Genomic DNA, 15320 nt, shown 5'->3' with positions numbered 1-15320 from the left:
GATGGAACATCAAGGGCCCACCGTCACCCTACATGGGAAGGCACTCTCTTCTATACATTCTCTAAATTCTGGAATGATAAATTAGTAACACTGATTTTATGACCTAATCAGAGTTGTCATGTTTCCAAATAGGAATAAATAAAACAGTAATTTTTTTAACCAAAAGATGAAATACATTTTACATAGTGTCAGAAGAGTCAGTGGAATAATATAATAACCCTTTCTTTCTGCTTTGCTAACTGTCTATTAAACAAAAGCAGTAAAAGTATCAGGTGAGTAGAAATCAAGACCATTAACATGCTGAATAGTTATAGCATAAAGCCCCTAAATTGCAAGACTATTTCCTCTCTACTGGATTTGTTTTTATTTTGCAAGTGACAAAAAAAAAAATGTTTTAAGAGTTCAAGTTCAGGCTTCCCTGGTGGCGCAGTGGTTGAGAGTCCGCCTCTGATGCAAGGGACACAGGTTCGTGCCCCGGTCCGGGAAGATCCCACATGCCGCGGAGCAGCTGGGCCCGTGAGCCATGGAAACTGAGCCTGCGCGTCCGGAGCCTCTGGTCTGCAGCGGGAGAGGCCACAACAGTGAGAGGCCCATGTACCGCAAAAAAAAAAAAAAAAAAAAGAGTTCAAGTTCAACATTTATATCAGTATCTGGCATGTTTCCCAAGACTTAAATGTATGGCTCTGAAAAAGCTCTGTAAACGGCCTAATGAATCAAAAATGTTATTACAACCAAAGAAGAAGAGTTTATCCAAGCTCCATGCTAAAATAAATATGACACTTTCATGTCATATTAAAAATTCAGTGCCTATCAATCACCCTTTTAAGATTCTTCCATACCCAGAAAGAATAAAGTCATACATACTTACTTTGTGACAGCTACACTAATGAGGGAAGTTGTTGGAGCTCCTTTCCTTATAAGAGTTAAAAAAAAAAAAAAAAAAAAAAGGCAGTTTACTTTGGTAGAAATCATAAATACCTTTTATTTTCAAGCAGAAGTCTTTGTGAGAAAAAGTTCTCTCCAATTAAGCAACTGAGACTAGTAACTAAAAGAGAAGTCTATCCTTCAGCTTGGTGCCTCTGGGACCTAAGGAACTATAAAACTTTTATAAATAGAAAAATGGCACCAAGCAATTCTGAACCTGCTTGCTGCACTGATCACAGGAACTGTTACATTAACCTCTGCCAATTAAGGAAACTGAGTAAAACAGAAATCAATCAACATGAATTTTCATTGGAAGGCTCAGAGGGCTGAGAAAAACTATACAACTAGCCTTTGGTAACATGGTGCCAGATCATTAATCCTCCCAACTATGCCCTTGCTTTCATACAGTCTTTGAATACCTTCAACTGAAAACAACACTAAGATCAGTACATATTAGCAGGACAGACAGAAAAGGAGCAAAGACAATTCTCCTGGTTTTCCCATCTAAGTTCCTCCATTGAACAGGAAAGCTAAAAACAAGCAACCGTTTTGTCAACTATAAATACTGACATTGTCCCAGCTTATTTTTACTATCACATATTTTATAGCGATGTAACATTTAATGCATCAATGGGAATATGGCCAAGTGCCTCAGAATCACTTGGGAATTCACTATCAAATTTTACTGAGTTAAAAAAAAGAATCGAATTTTTAAAAGAAGGTTGTGACGTATCACAAGTTATTTTTTTCCCTCCTATTTGTTCACTTAGTTTTCTGTTTGTTAGTATAGTATAATAAAGACTATCTGGTTTTCACTCCCAGTTTTCTGGCATACCCTGTTATCAACACCCCTTGGAATTTCCCGAGTGAGAGAAGTGTCTTTGTTATGCTAATTAGGTGACTAGTGAGCCCGCCCCCAAGATAGCGTCAGGATGGGTGCTGGTCGTTGTTCACCAGAAAGATCAAACATGGGGTGGGGAGGAGGGATGAAGACTAAAGTTCAATCACATGTACAATGATTTACTCAGTCATGCCAACGTACTAAAACCCCCATAAAAATTCTGGACTCCAAAGCTCAGTGGAGCCTCCTGGTTGGGAAGGCGATGTGTCCTCCCCTCACAGGGAGAGAGCAGGGAAGCTCTGAGTCTGGGACCCTTTAAAATAAAACTGCAATCATTAAATATTGCGCTCTCTTGAGTTTTGTAGGCCATTCTAATGAATTACTGAAACCAATGGTTCACAGGAACCTCCAGATTTGTAGATGGCTGGTCAGAACTACAGATGTCCCGGGGACTGGGAACATCTGCAGCTTGCATCTTAAGTAGGGGCAGTATTGTGGAAGACTGAGCCCTTAAACAGGTGGAGCCTGACACTGAGTACAGATAGTGTCAGAATTGAATTACAGTACACCTGCTTGGTATGGAAATAACTGGAAGGAACAGGGGACAAGGCTGTGTCAAAAAAAAAAGGAGGTCAAAAAAATAAATTTTACCAATGGTAAAATTTGTAATAATTAAAAATCAGCATTTCACAACTACCAGGTGTGACTTAGCTATGTTACTTGAAAGAGTAGTAGAAAACATTTCAATACATTTGCAATACTTTCAGTAGTACTTGAATAGCTAATTTTACTATCTAACTACTGGATAAGAAAATGAGCCGTTCTTACCAAAGGCAGGCATTCCCACAGATCATGGCGATGGCGTTGTTCCAGCCATACACCGCCACAGGGAAGTTGAACGCGGTTATGATTCCAACCAGGCCTACAGGATTCCACTGTTCAATGAGCGCATGGCCAGGTCCTGAGGAGAGGGAAAGCATGCAACATGCTTAAGCACGTTAATGTCATGCCTGTCAAGGTAATAAGAACAAAGTCTGCAATCTTTCATTTTCAGAACAAAGGTGCACCACACCAGGTGGCGACTCCAGATGCCTTGTAGCGGATCACTTTACACAGCTGTGGGATGTTGGTACATTAATGAGCATACAACAAAAGCTGTTATTACTACCACATTATCTTATAAACCATGAGGATATCCATTACGCCTCTGCTCATAGGAACTCGGTGTAGATCAGGGCAGTTTCAGTCCCATCTGGGAGACAAGGAAACTTCAGAGAGTAGATGAGACGTGTCCTAGGTGATGTGATTGCCAAGGGCAGGGCATGACCACAACACAGGAGTCATGACTCTCAGGGCCATGTTCTTGATGTTCTGATGAAGCCCTCAGCTAACCTCTCTAAATTCAAAAAAAGTGGCTCATGTACAGGGAAAAAAGTTATAATAATTATAAAAATGCTGAACGAATGAAGTGCACAAATAAAGCTTTACATACATACAGGAAAACTGAAAACACAAATTGAACCATTTGCATTTTATAGACAAACTTTAAAGACACCATAATCCCACAAGGGCCTTATTTTAATCAAAGGCAGCTGGAGCAGTGAAGAAGCAGAGCAAGGAGTGTGAAGGTTCACAAAACCTGGTTAAAAGCACTAGGAAGGTCACGCTCCCAGCCATCCACCTTTCTGGCCACGCTCACACTGCTAGCAAAAACAGGGAACCCACCACTTGCTGCATTCCCAGGCCCTTCCTTAGTCTAGGAACCCTAATCTCCCTGGAGATGATGTGCTGGTATAGCCTCACAGGGCCTCTTCCTGCAGGGCCTGCCTCCTCTTCTCTGCCCCTTCCGTCTTTATCCTCCCCTCAAGTAGGCTAGGGGAGCTCTTATAACATCCCTCCGTAGCTTGCCACACTTTGGTGTCTGGATCAGTACTGCAGCTGCCCTCAGGATAAAGTCCAAACTCCATGAAAAGTCCCTACCCCAAGGTTCCCTCTCCACCCATCTCTCCCCCTCACACTGTGCCCTCCAGCAGTGTTGAAGTTAACACAGTTACTAATGGCTAAAGGCAATCGCTATTATGTATCTAATTAAAGACAGTAACTGTACATTTGAAAAGAATCCCCTAACTTCCTACAAGCAGGGAATTTGCCCGATATTCTAAGAAAAAATTGGAAAATACGATTTTTTTTTTTTTTTTGCGGTATGCAGGCCTCTCACCGTTGTGGTCTCTCCCGTTGCGGAGCACAGGCTCCGGACACAGGCTCAGCGGCCATGGCTCACGGGCCCAGTCACTCCGCAGCATGTGGGATCTTCCCGGACCGGGGCATGATCCCGTGTCCCCTGCATCGGCAGGCAGACTCTCAACCACTGCACCACCAGGGAAGCCCAGGAAAATACGATTTTTAAAAAAATTTCTTTTCCTGATTATAAATGTAACACAATTCCCATTGTGGAAACTTTGGAAAATATAGAAAAATATAAAGAAGACAATAACAACCATCAATAATTCTGCCGTGACTACTTTGGCAGACTTCCACCCTGGTACTTTTCCTTGTTCTCATCATTAAGTACAAGGTTGGTCCCCGCAGCACAGTTTAACAACCAAAGACTGAAAATACCCTAAATATCCATCTTTTAGGAACTGGCCATCCTTACAACAAACAGACAACCATAAAAAAACGATGAAGGAAGTACCTTATTGAAATAATATGAAACAATTTCTAAGACACATTAAGTAGTAAAAAAGTAGAGAACAGAACATACAGTTTGCTAACGTTTACGTTCCTAAGACGCGTATTTGCCTGCACGTGAATAAAAGCTCTAAAAAGATACACAAGAAACCAGAAACATTCGATACTTCCATGGAGATACTATGGAGTATCCCGTGGGGAGGACAAAAACTTTTCATCCTTTACCCTTTTATTCCTTTTTAATTTTGTGATATGAACATATTACCTCTTCAAAAAAATTAAAATAATTCAAAAATAAGTAAATACAACTTTTCTATAAAATTTGGGGTTGGGGAAAGCAAACTTCATGATTTTTTTAATGCCTGCTAATAGACTACCAAAATTATTTACTCAACTTTTGTCATATGATTTGACATGTAGGCCATTTCTAATGTTTCCTATGAATAGGACAATGAACATCTTCACACATGAACCTCAGTCACATTTCAGATTATTTACTTCAATTACATTCTGGAAACTGGTATTAAGTATTTAAGGCTCTTTGGATAGATATTTTTCCAAACTGTTCCCCAGACAGACTGGTGATCCACATTGCCAAAAGTCCCCGTAAAAGAGTGTCTGTCTCACCCATGGACTTGCCAATTAAAAAAAATTTTTTTAAAGTTTAAGCATTTTAATCTGATGTCTTCATTTGTTTTACTTTGCCTTTCTTAGTAAAGAGATTAAAGTTATTATCATATCTATGTATTACCTGAAATTCCTTTTTTGCAAACTGTTCACAGCCAGAGAAATTTTTGGAGCTCTCTGTATTAGAGTATGAAACCCTTAAAAATAAATAAAATAAAATAAAAAATCTCTTAGCTGAACTGACTTCATTGCTTACTTTCAGAAGGCAGGATGGGTCCCCCAATCATCCGAGATAAGCCAACAGCATAATCACAAATATCCACGTACTCTTGAACTTCTCCCACACCTTCCACTAAGATCTTCCCCATCTCCAAAGACACCTAAAAATACAAAAGACCAAGCCGTATTTTTCCAAGAGAATTCGTACTTTAAAGATTAAATTTATGGTGGGTAAATCAAAACATATTTTGTTTGTTTTGTGATGCTCATAAACTTCATCAAGTCCGTTCTTATCTTTCTGAAGAATTTTAAAACCCAAGAATTGTCTTCACTTTTTCCTGTCCATCTTGTTAATCTTCCCTCTAAAGAAAACATTTTTGAAATATATAAATTACTCTTCTTAAAAATCACAATCTTATACACAGGAGGACAAGATAGCCTTATTCCTCACTCGAAGGATTGTATATTTACTACAAAAATACTTTACCAAGCTTCCTAGTACTTGGATCTTCTCCCGCAAGGCATCACCAATCTGTCTCACTACTTCTCCTCGCTTTGGAGCAGGAATCTAAGAAAACAGTGGAATTTTAGTGTCTGATTAAGTGTAAGCTTGTGTCTATAACACAGTATTAGATAAATGTGCAAAAAGAGAACAAAGTACAAGCACATCAAAGACAACTGTTTTGATCCCATCAAGGCTGTGACATGGCAGGCCCCAAAACCCATACCACAGATCAAAAAAATATCCAGATGATACGTTCTTGGTGAGCCAAGGACTGTGCTAAGTACATAGAGAAATTCAGATTGAACACAACTTTTGGGGATGGCTCCAGAAAGCTCAGAATGCCTTACATACCTGTAACCCTTTATGATTCCCAGAGGTATTTTCATATGGGTCAAACTGACTGCATGCCCAAACCCTAAATTCAGCAGTCATGGTACTAATAACGGGCAGGGGGAGGCAACAAATAATTACGAAGTGCCACAAGGGCTACAAAGACCAAGGAAATAAAGAGGGTTCTAAGACAGAGAAAACAGCAGGCTTGGAGGATAAATGGGTACATTACTTTACCTAAAAGGCTGTCAACCCAAATCTCCAAGGTGAGATTTAAGCCGAAACCTAAGGTTGGGAAAAGTCAACCATAGGAATATTCTTCCCAAGGAAAAGAAAAACGTGTAAGAGACCCATAGAAAATAAAAGCCTATCATATATGAGGGGCTGACTGAGGAGGACACTACGCCTACAGCTAGAAGGAGCTTTAAGCAGTCTGAATTTTACTCCAGGTGCAATGGGACGTCTTTAATGGTTTTTAAGAGGCAGAATAAGATGATTCGCTTGAACTTTTCTAAGATCAGTGCCTGATGGGTGTAGAATGAGTTGGAGGGGAAAAGAGTAGAAGCAGGGAGACCAACTAAGAACATGTTCTACTAGCCTAGGCAAAAAATACTGGTGACTGAGCCTGAAGATAGAAGCAAGGGAGACAAAAAGTGGATTCGGAATCTCTTTTGGAAGTAGAATGGACAGAACACACTAATGGAACAGGTGTGGGAAATGAAAGCACTAAGGATGACTCCCAGGTCTCTGGCTTGAATAGCTAGGTAGATGGAAGTAGAATTACAGGGATGAAGATAACTCAGAAGAAGCATCAGGATTTTCTTTTGGAGGTGGCGTACAGCTTGGGCCATACTAAGTTTCAGATGTGATGCATGAAGGGAGATACTTCCGCCACCTGTGATGTCACCCCTTCTCTCCCTTCCAGCTCTTCCTGATTTATTCCACCTCTCCCTCGAAAGGCAACTAACTGGACCATTCCCACCCCCCCAGGCTGCAGCCAGTCCCCCCATGACCTCCTCACAGAGAGGCCTCCCAGAGCTCGGCCGTGAGCTCAGGGCTCTTCCTCGCTCTCTCTCCTTCCCAGACGTACCCCAAATGTCTTAGTATAGCTTTTCTGAAGGGTAGCTTGGTATTCTATTAACATTTAAAATGTCCCCTGCTTTGAATAGGCAGTTCTACTTCTGGAAATTGAGTATATACATAAGTGTGCAAAAGTAGAGGTACAACAGCATTTACTGCAGTGCGGTTTCCAGTAGAGAAAACAAAAACCATCTAAATGTCCATCGGTATATGATTGGTTTATTATGGAATAGCCATAAAATGGAATGCTTGACACTCTCTAAAGAATAGATTTATAAGGAAAAACGTTTAAAAGCCATAAAAATAGCAAGATAGGGGCTTCCCTGCTGGCGCAGTGGTTGGGAGTCCGCCTGCCGACGTAGGGGACGTGCCCCGGTCCGGGAGGATCCCCCATGCCGCAGAGTGGCTAGGCCCATGAGCCATGGCCACTGAGCCTGCGCGTCCGGAGTCTGTGCTCCGCAGCGGGAGAGGCCACAGCGGTGGGAGGCCCACGTACCGCAAAAAAAAAGCAAGATAAGCAAAAGTTTACTTACCATATGCATTAAGTTTGAAGGAATATAAAAGATATTAACAGTTGTAATTTCTGGGAAATGGAATCATAAGAGACTTTCATTCTCCACATTTTGTATGTGGATATTTGCCATTTTTACGATACCTGCACACTTTCAGAAACAGTAAACAAAAATTATAACATTAAATGAAGTAGCACAGATCCTTTGTATTTTCTAAGGCATGGAATGGTTTAATAATGTTTGATCAAATTTAGCCCACACATTTATAAACTTAGCAAATTGGTTAATTTCAACTCAGAATGGCCAACTCAGTACACATAGCTATTCTAAGCACATTTATTCTATCAGTCTTTCGACCACCACTTACTGCACACGTTCTATGTGCCAGATATTGTGCTAACCCCTGGGATACTAGGGAAACAAGTCAGCTACGATTCATGCCCCCTAGATCCAATGATCGAGTGAGGGTGGTAGAAACAAAACAGGAGATTACAATTTCATGTGGTAAGCACCGTGATGGAGCTAGACTGCACAACTGGACCACCTATGAGTGTTAACCTAGCATTACTTGCAGGCAAGGAGGTGGGGAGGTAGGAGGCTTTTTAAAGAAGTTTAGAGGGCTTCCCTGGTGGCGCAGTGGCTGAGAGTCTGCCTGCCGATGCAGGGGACACGGGTTCGTGCCCCAGTCCGGGAAGATCCCACATGCCGCGGAGCGGCTGCGCCCGTGAGCCATGGCCGCTGAGCCTGCGCGTCCGGAGACTGCTCCGCAACAGGAGAGGCCACAACAGTGAGAGGCCCGTGTACCGCAAAAAAAAAAAAAAAAGAAGTTTAGAGTTGAGACCTAAGACCTAAAGCATGACTGGTGTTCACCAGCTGAAGAGGGAGAGAAAGTATGGGGGACAGGGAGCATAACATACGCAAAGGCTAAAAGACAAGAGAACACGGTGATTCTGGAAAACTATAAAGACTTCAAAGAGGTAGGAGAGGAATGTAGGGGCCACACTGCCAAGGACTATGTAAAGGATCCAAAGAGCAGTGGGGAAATCACTAGAGGGTTTTATATGGTGGGGAGAAAAATCACAGTGCTTTTTAAAATACCACTCTAAATGTGGTACAGAAAATGGATTGGAGGGAGAAAAGACTCAGGTAGGAAATGAGGCCAGACAAGAGATGGTGGCTGTCTGGACCACAAAAATAGCAATAGAGAGAAATATAATTCAAAGTGTTTAAGGCTTGGTAATTGATCAAGTCTCAACCCTGGCTACATATTAGAACCACCACCCACACTTTAAACTACATTCCATCCCAGACCACTCAAACCTGGCTTTTTTTTTTTTTTTCTTTTTCTTTTTGCTCCAGCTTCCAAGATGATTAGTAGGAGCAGCAAGAGATGAGAAGAAAGGCAGGATTAGGTATGAGGTGAGGGATGTGAGGCGGGAGCGGGAAACCAGGAATACAGCCATATTCCCCGTGTGGGCTTGATCAGTCCCAGCGTGATGGGGCATCAATAACCTCAGACCCTCCTCAGATGGCAAACGAGAGCCCTTATCCCTACACACCTCACCGTGAAGTTAGATTTAGAATGAGCATCAAAGGCAGCCATAGGAGACAACTACGACCACTGAGGAAGTATCAGCTGAGCCCTTGGGGAAGTACTACAAAGATACCCACCCATGTTAAAGAGTTACCAAGTATCTGGTATCCTTTTATTCAGCTAGAGGAGCCCCATTCACAGTTCCTGTCATCTCTGGCACTTCCTCACCAGAAATGGAGAAAATGATGACACACACAGCAGATGGAGAGAGGCAGAAACAGGTGGCATTCAGACTAAACTTAGCTCATGAAAGAAAGCAACAGAGCGAGAAGTCCCAACCAGGTTCCCTGTGGTTAGTTTTAGTTAAGAGAAAGAAATGTTTTTTTTTTTTTTTTTTTTTTTGCGGTACGCGGGCCTCTCACTGTTGTGGCCTCTCCCGTTGCGGAGCACCGCAGGCTCTGGACGCACAGGCTCAGCGGCCATGGCACGCGGGCTTAGTTGCTCCACGGCATGTGGGATCGTTCCGGACCGGGGCACGAACCCGTGTCCCCTGCGTCGGCAGGCGGACTCTCAACCACTGCGCCACCAAGGAAGCCCAAAGAAATGTTTTTATAACTACTTTTTCATATTTTCATACTGTTTTTTTTAAGGAAAAAGGAGACAAAGTTCCCTTTGAAAAATTCCAGGTTTAACACAAATGAACTAAACGAAACCGTGGTTTTTCCTCACAGGCAAGGCCACCCAGAAAGGTCAGGACCAAGCAGAAGTAGCCCCACATGAGTGAGCATCCAAGAGGAAAAGTGTATATACCAGGAGGGGATCAAGCTTTGGTCTGTTCTTGTTTGAGAACCAGCGGCCCTGCTGGCAGGAGTCCAGAGGCACAGTTAGGAAAGGCTCTGCTTCTTCCCTAAACTTTGGACTCAATTGCTTAACTCAAATTCTAACAAGTGGGATTCCCAACTGATTTTACCATCACCCAGGAAAGCCACCACCTGTTCCCACTTAGCACCCCGACTCTACTGAGAGGTCTAACAAGTAAAAGCAGAAATAGTAAGAATGTTAGGTGCAGAGGCTGGCCCAGTTGAGTAAAGAGCAGGCACCAAGAACCTGAATTCAAAAAGTAGCAACAACAAAGTACAGCACAATTTTAAAGAAAGAATCACAATGCCAGCTGCCACCCCCTCGGGCAAAGCCAAGACTAACCTAAAAGCCAGTTCAGGGAAAGAAAAGACCCTGAATTCACACAAATCTTTTTTCAAACAAGACTGTATTTACTGTGGGTAAAGACACACATATAATGGAAGTTTCTGGTCAAAAGTTTCACTAGCATTCAAAATAGCACATGCAAAGAGTGAATCCTAATGCGAATTATGGACTTGTTAATACTAATGTGTCCATATTGGCTCACCAATTAACACATACCACACTAATGCAGGGTATTAATACAGGAAAATTGCAGAAGTGATGGAGAGTAAGGAACTCTACACTTCCTGATCATCCTTTCGTTGAAGGGGTTCAAGCCACCCCACAATGGGCCAGTCTGGCATGTTCTTTGGCATTATTTTGAGCTAAAGGTAGTCAAAGCACAGTAGACTCGGAAAAGATTTCCAACTCCTCCTTAACCGCCTACAAGAACTTAGAAAGGGGACCTATACCAGGAGCCATCGCCAGAGGTAACTTTTTATATCTGACTTATCTGCATGAGGGAAAACATTTGTTACCAAACACTTGTTCTCACATTCCTGAGATTTGTCCTCCTCTTCTTTGAAGCCCCAGGCCCCAACCCCTTTCCTTAGATCAGGATGGTATATAAGCCTCAACTGCCTGCCTGCCTTTGGGTCTCATATCTTTGTGTCTCCCCCTCAGACAAAATTAAAATTTTTCTCCTGTCAATCTGCTGTATGCTGATTTAATTATTAGAACAGCCTAAGAACCTAGCAGAGAATAAAAAATTTTCCTCCCCTATAGTTTCACCCTAAAACTGCTCTAAAATATAAAGTCTATTAAAAAAAAAAAAGTACAATTGTCCTTCAGTATCCACAGGAGATTGGTTCCAGGACCCCCCGCCGGATTCCAAAACTTGTGGATGCTCAAATCCCTTACATAGAGTGGCTGAGAACAGTCAGCACTCCTTATCTTCAGATGTGAGACCCGCAGAGGTGGAACTGGCTGACTTAAAATAATTTGACACAGCTTTGGTCACAATTCTCTGTCCTGCTAAGGCGAACTTTACTTAGCGCAATTCTTACTTTTGGAAGTGGTATTTTCTTTGTGGAAGGATATTTTTGATTGTATATAATGGAACCCTGAGCATAACTTAGCCAGAATTAAAGAGATGTTCTTCCTGCTTTGCACAGAGGTGGTCTCTTGGCTGACAATAATCCTGCATCCAACCCAGGGCTCTCCTGGAGAGTCTGCCCTTCCCCAACTCCCCACAGCAATCACGGATTCAGGAGAAAAACAAAAAACCACTGAGGCTCAGCAGTCACAAACCCAGCAGCACAAGGTTCTAGAAATCAAGCTCACGGGTATGGAGGTTTGCCCCTATCTGCAAGCACTTTAAATGATTAATTCATTTAACCCTCACAATAACTCAAGAGGTAAGCACACCTGGTCTCCCCTTTTTACAAGACAAAGCGCACTAAGGTGAAGTAACATACCCAGGGGCAGAGCTGGGTTAACTGGACCGGATATTCCTGCTGCTTCGGGCCTTCAGCTGAAGACCAAAAGGGATATTCAGGGTGGGGGAGGTGAGGGAGGCCTGAGAGATCCTGACTAGGCCAGTTCTTTTTTTTTTTTTTTTTTTTTTTTTAGGCCAGTTCTTTACTCTCCCCTCCTCCAGACCTAGGCCCTTATCTAGTGATAGCTCACTGTGGCCCAGCCCAGCTCCAGTCAAAATCCCTACACCAGCTCACAGAACTCCTGGTGGAGACAAAGAAGGCAGAACTGGCCTCAAAGCCTCATCAGACTGTTGAGGAACTGGAGCCTAGGCCCGGTAAGAGGGGCCACTACCACCACTGCCCTTTGAGCCAGGAATGTCGACCTATTGCTAAGATACCCTCACCCCCGAAAAAACTGGCAGGGAGAAGGAGCATACAGGTATTTTTAGCATAGATATTCCTTTCTCTTTGCTTAATTATAAATTCAGGTAACTTCAGTTGGAGAGTAAAGTGTTCATAGATCAAATTTATGCTACATTAGTAGACTTCTATTCCCTTTAAAATCACCAAATTACTGAAGGCAGAGGAGATAGTCGCAGCCCCCAGGAGCTCCTGTTTCAGCAAGGGGGCACTGGCCTGCTCATCTGATGTCTCTTATCTCACCGTCATTACAGTAGGTAATCGTGCCATGGCCTCCATACTTACATCTGCCCAGATTCTCCATGCTTCTCTTGCTTTCTTTACAGTTTCTTCATAGTCAGCCATGCTGGCCTAAATAAAGATTTGGAGGGAGACAAAGGGTAAAGGAAAGGGCAGTGATGATCTTCTAAGAACACAGATTTTTGGAAAAGAATTGTAAAATCTCTGGTTGACCCTAAGATTTGTGGTTTAAAATGATTTTCACAGCCTACACTTCCAAAAACTTGCTGGAATTCAATAAGTTAGAATCTGTGCTTTTTAAAACCTTGCTTCTCAAAGCGAGGTCCAGGAGCCTTATCTGTGAGCAATACCTGACGTGTATTAGAAATTCAGAACCTCAGGCTCCAACCCAGATTTAAGAGGTCAAAACATTCATTCTAACAAAAGTACCCAGATGATCCAGAAGCATGGCCTTCAATGGACCCCTCCCGAGTCCTCTCTAGGGTTCACCTTTTCTGGGGCACACATACCCCCATCGAGAGTCTCCCTCAGATATTCTTAAATGTTACATTAAAAAGAAACATTATTCTTTGACTTTGTAAAGTTGTATTGCTCATCATCACTGGCACAAACTCCCAGTGGGCATTTTGCATTAAAAAAAAAACAAACCCACTTACCTGTCGGACTCTCGCTATCGGCTCATTGTTAGCAGGACAATAGGTGGTGATAACCTTAAAACAAAAAGATGACCACCATAAATAGAAAATGTAATCCCAAACTGGGGGAGCAGATCAAATGGGGGAAGAAAAAAAGGGGAAACAAGAGACTAAGACACAATATTCAAACTCAGAACCTTTACATTAACTTGTTACAAATAGGCGACTCTACAGAGCTTTCATTTCTGACCTGAACATTCAGAACAACCTTTTCTGCAAAACCCACCTTCACCATTCTAAATATTAGGTATTTAAACAAAAGCCTAAATGTAATCCATTACTTTGCCTCTATTTCCATTAACAACAGACCAAAGTTACAAGTTTAACTTATTCCCTCTCTCCCTTACTCTGCCCACCCTCTAGTAAGGGGTGAAATGGCCAAAGCTAGACAACCATGGGAAAGGCCTGTGTCCACACAAACTGGAGAGGTCAATTATAAAGAAAGAACCCAGGTGTAGCTTTAAAAAAGGCTTTCAGGAGAGGGTATTTATCCATGAATCTAATGATTGGATACCACAGGAAAAACAGGCCGAAACCACCAATGGGGGAGGGGGGATTTGGGGAACAATTAAAACCACCTGCATCTCCTACAGTCACAGATAACTAAAAGATGTGTTTCCTCTAACAAAGCAGGTTCATTCAACAAACTATCTGAATGTTACATAACATTTTCTTATCAAAGCCTTCTTTTGTATGCAGCTCTCAAAAAAATCTAGGTGATAATAACCTAACCTTTCCATACTACTCTATAAAACATTTTATTGAACATTAACTGGGTGTCAAGCACGGTGTCAGGCTCTGGAAATAGAGAAACGCTGAAAACCCAGCCCTCAAGGAAGCTCAGAGCCCAATGAAAACATGATAGGATTTCAGCAAGTCCGAGCTTGCATTCCAAAGGATTTCAGAAAAGACAAGATAAAACTATACTGTAAAACATTACCTGTGGCGCACCTCACATGTGAGAAGCCACAGTCAAACACAAAATTCCGATAATTTCCACCGCTAAGCGTGTGGCAGTTCTCACTGGAGTGCCGAACTCTGCCGGCACGGTTCCAAGTATGCGTGGGAACTTCAACCCCAACCAGCTCCAAAATGAACTCGATTCTCCATAACACACGGGACCTAAAATCTAACGGTATTTTTAAGACATTCTACGTGAGGAAACTTTTACTGTGGACTTCAAAACTTCCCACCCAGTACAACCGCCGACAGCGTCCGTGGGGAATCGGGCTGGGCAGTGCGTGTCCGGCCTCCCGGGGCGAAGTGAGGCCGCAGAGATTGCCCGGGACACCCGCATACCTCTCCCCGGCCTCCCCAGCTTCCATTATACACGCCCTCGTTTTCCTCGCGGAGCCCCAGCTCCTTCAGCCAAGCATACTGGGGCTGATTGATGAGCAGAGTGGACATGAAGGCGGCAGGCCTGTTCAAAGGTCCCGTGAGCTTGCTCTTCCTTGCAACGTACACGCAGAGCAGACGGGGAAAGCGCCACATACTGAACCAGGGAGGCGCACTGCGCCTGCGTTCCGAGGAGCAGCTGAAATAGGGCCCCGCCCCCCACCCGGAGGAACCCATTGGGCAGGTCCGGTGCCGCCCACAGGGTCCGCCCCCTCCCTCGGCGTCTCCCTGCCTATTTGGATCTTCCGCAAGGGCCCGGAGCTGTAACCCGGAGCTTAACACCGGCCTGAAACAGTGGGGCTGGGAGGAAGTGAACGGGCTACTGCCATCTGGTGAAAGAGACTGGGAACAGCGGCAGCAGCTAGAATTTTTTTTCAGCAAAATATTGGCTCTACAATACAGTAGGTTAGAGCAGGCCTTGTCAGACTGAAATGTGTCAGACTGAAACCTGGCCATCGTGTTAAATGAACATTTTGATCTGGTGGGTCCAGACTGGGGTCTGAGAGTCGGTATTTCTTTTTTTCTTTTCCTGCTGTATTTTTTTTAATCTTTATTGGAGTATAATTGCTTTACAATGGTGTGTTAGTTTCTGCTTTATAACAAACTGAATCAGCTATACATATACATATATCCCCATGCACCGAGCT

The 15320-nt window shown here is 43.0% G+C and overlaps 1 protein-coding gene across 3 annotated transcripts in view; it reads right to left on the bottom strand.

Annotated features, from left to right (window-relative positions):
* Window positions 1-14786, bottom strand: part of ALDH7A1 (aldehyde dehydrogenase 7 family member A1) — a 39411-nt gene extending 24625 nt beyond the window's left edge. Inside the window, exons 1-7 of one of the 3 annotated variants that reach the window (XM_032625452.1) lie at window positions 14578-14786; window positions 13240-13293; window positions 12629-12694; window positions 5790-5870; window positions 5340-5463; window positions 2594-2726; window positions 869-913 (exon numbers count right to left, since the gene is read on the bottom strand). In XM_032625452.1, the coding sequence (XP_032481343.1) occupies window positions 869-913; window positions 2594-2726; window positions 5340-5463; window positions 5790-5870; window positions 12629-12694; window positions 13240-13293; window positions 14578-14769 (695 nt within the window). In that variant the 5' untranslated portion in view covers window positions 14770-14786. The remainder of the gene's footprint in view (window positions 1-868; window positions 914-2593; window positions 2727-5339; window positions 5464-5789; window positions 5871-12628; window positions 12695-13239; window positions 13294-14577) is intronic. The other 2 variants (XM_032625451.1, XM_032625450.1) reach the window with 2 other exon arrangements.
* Window positions 14787-15320: the final 534 nt, after the last annotated feature.

Source organism: Phocoena sinus, chromosome 3, assembly GCF_008692025.1.
Source record: "Phocoena sinus isolate mPhoSin1 chromosome 3, mPhoSin1.pri, whole genome shotgun sequence".
Taxonomy (NCBI): domain Eukaryota; kingdom Metazoa; phylum Chordata; class Mammalia; order Artiodactyla; family Phocoenidae; genus Phocoena; species Phocoena sinus.
Note: the sequence above shows the minus strand (reverse complement) of the source record. Positions and strands in the feature narration are given on the sequence as shown.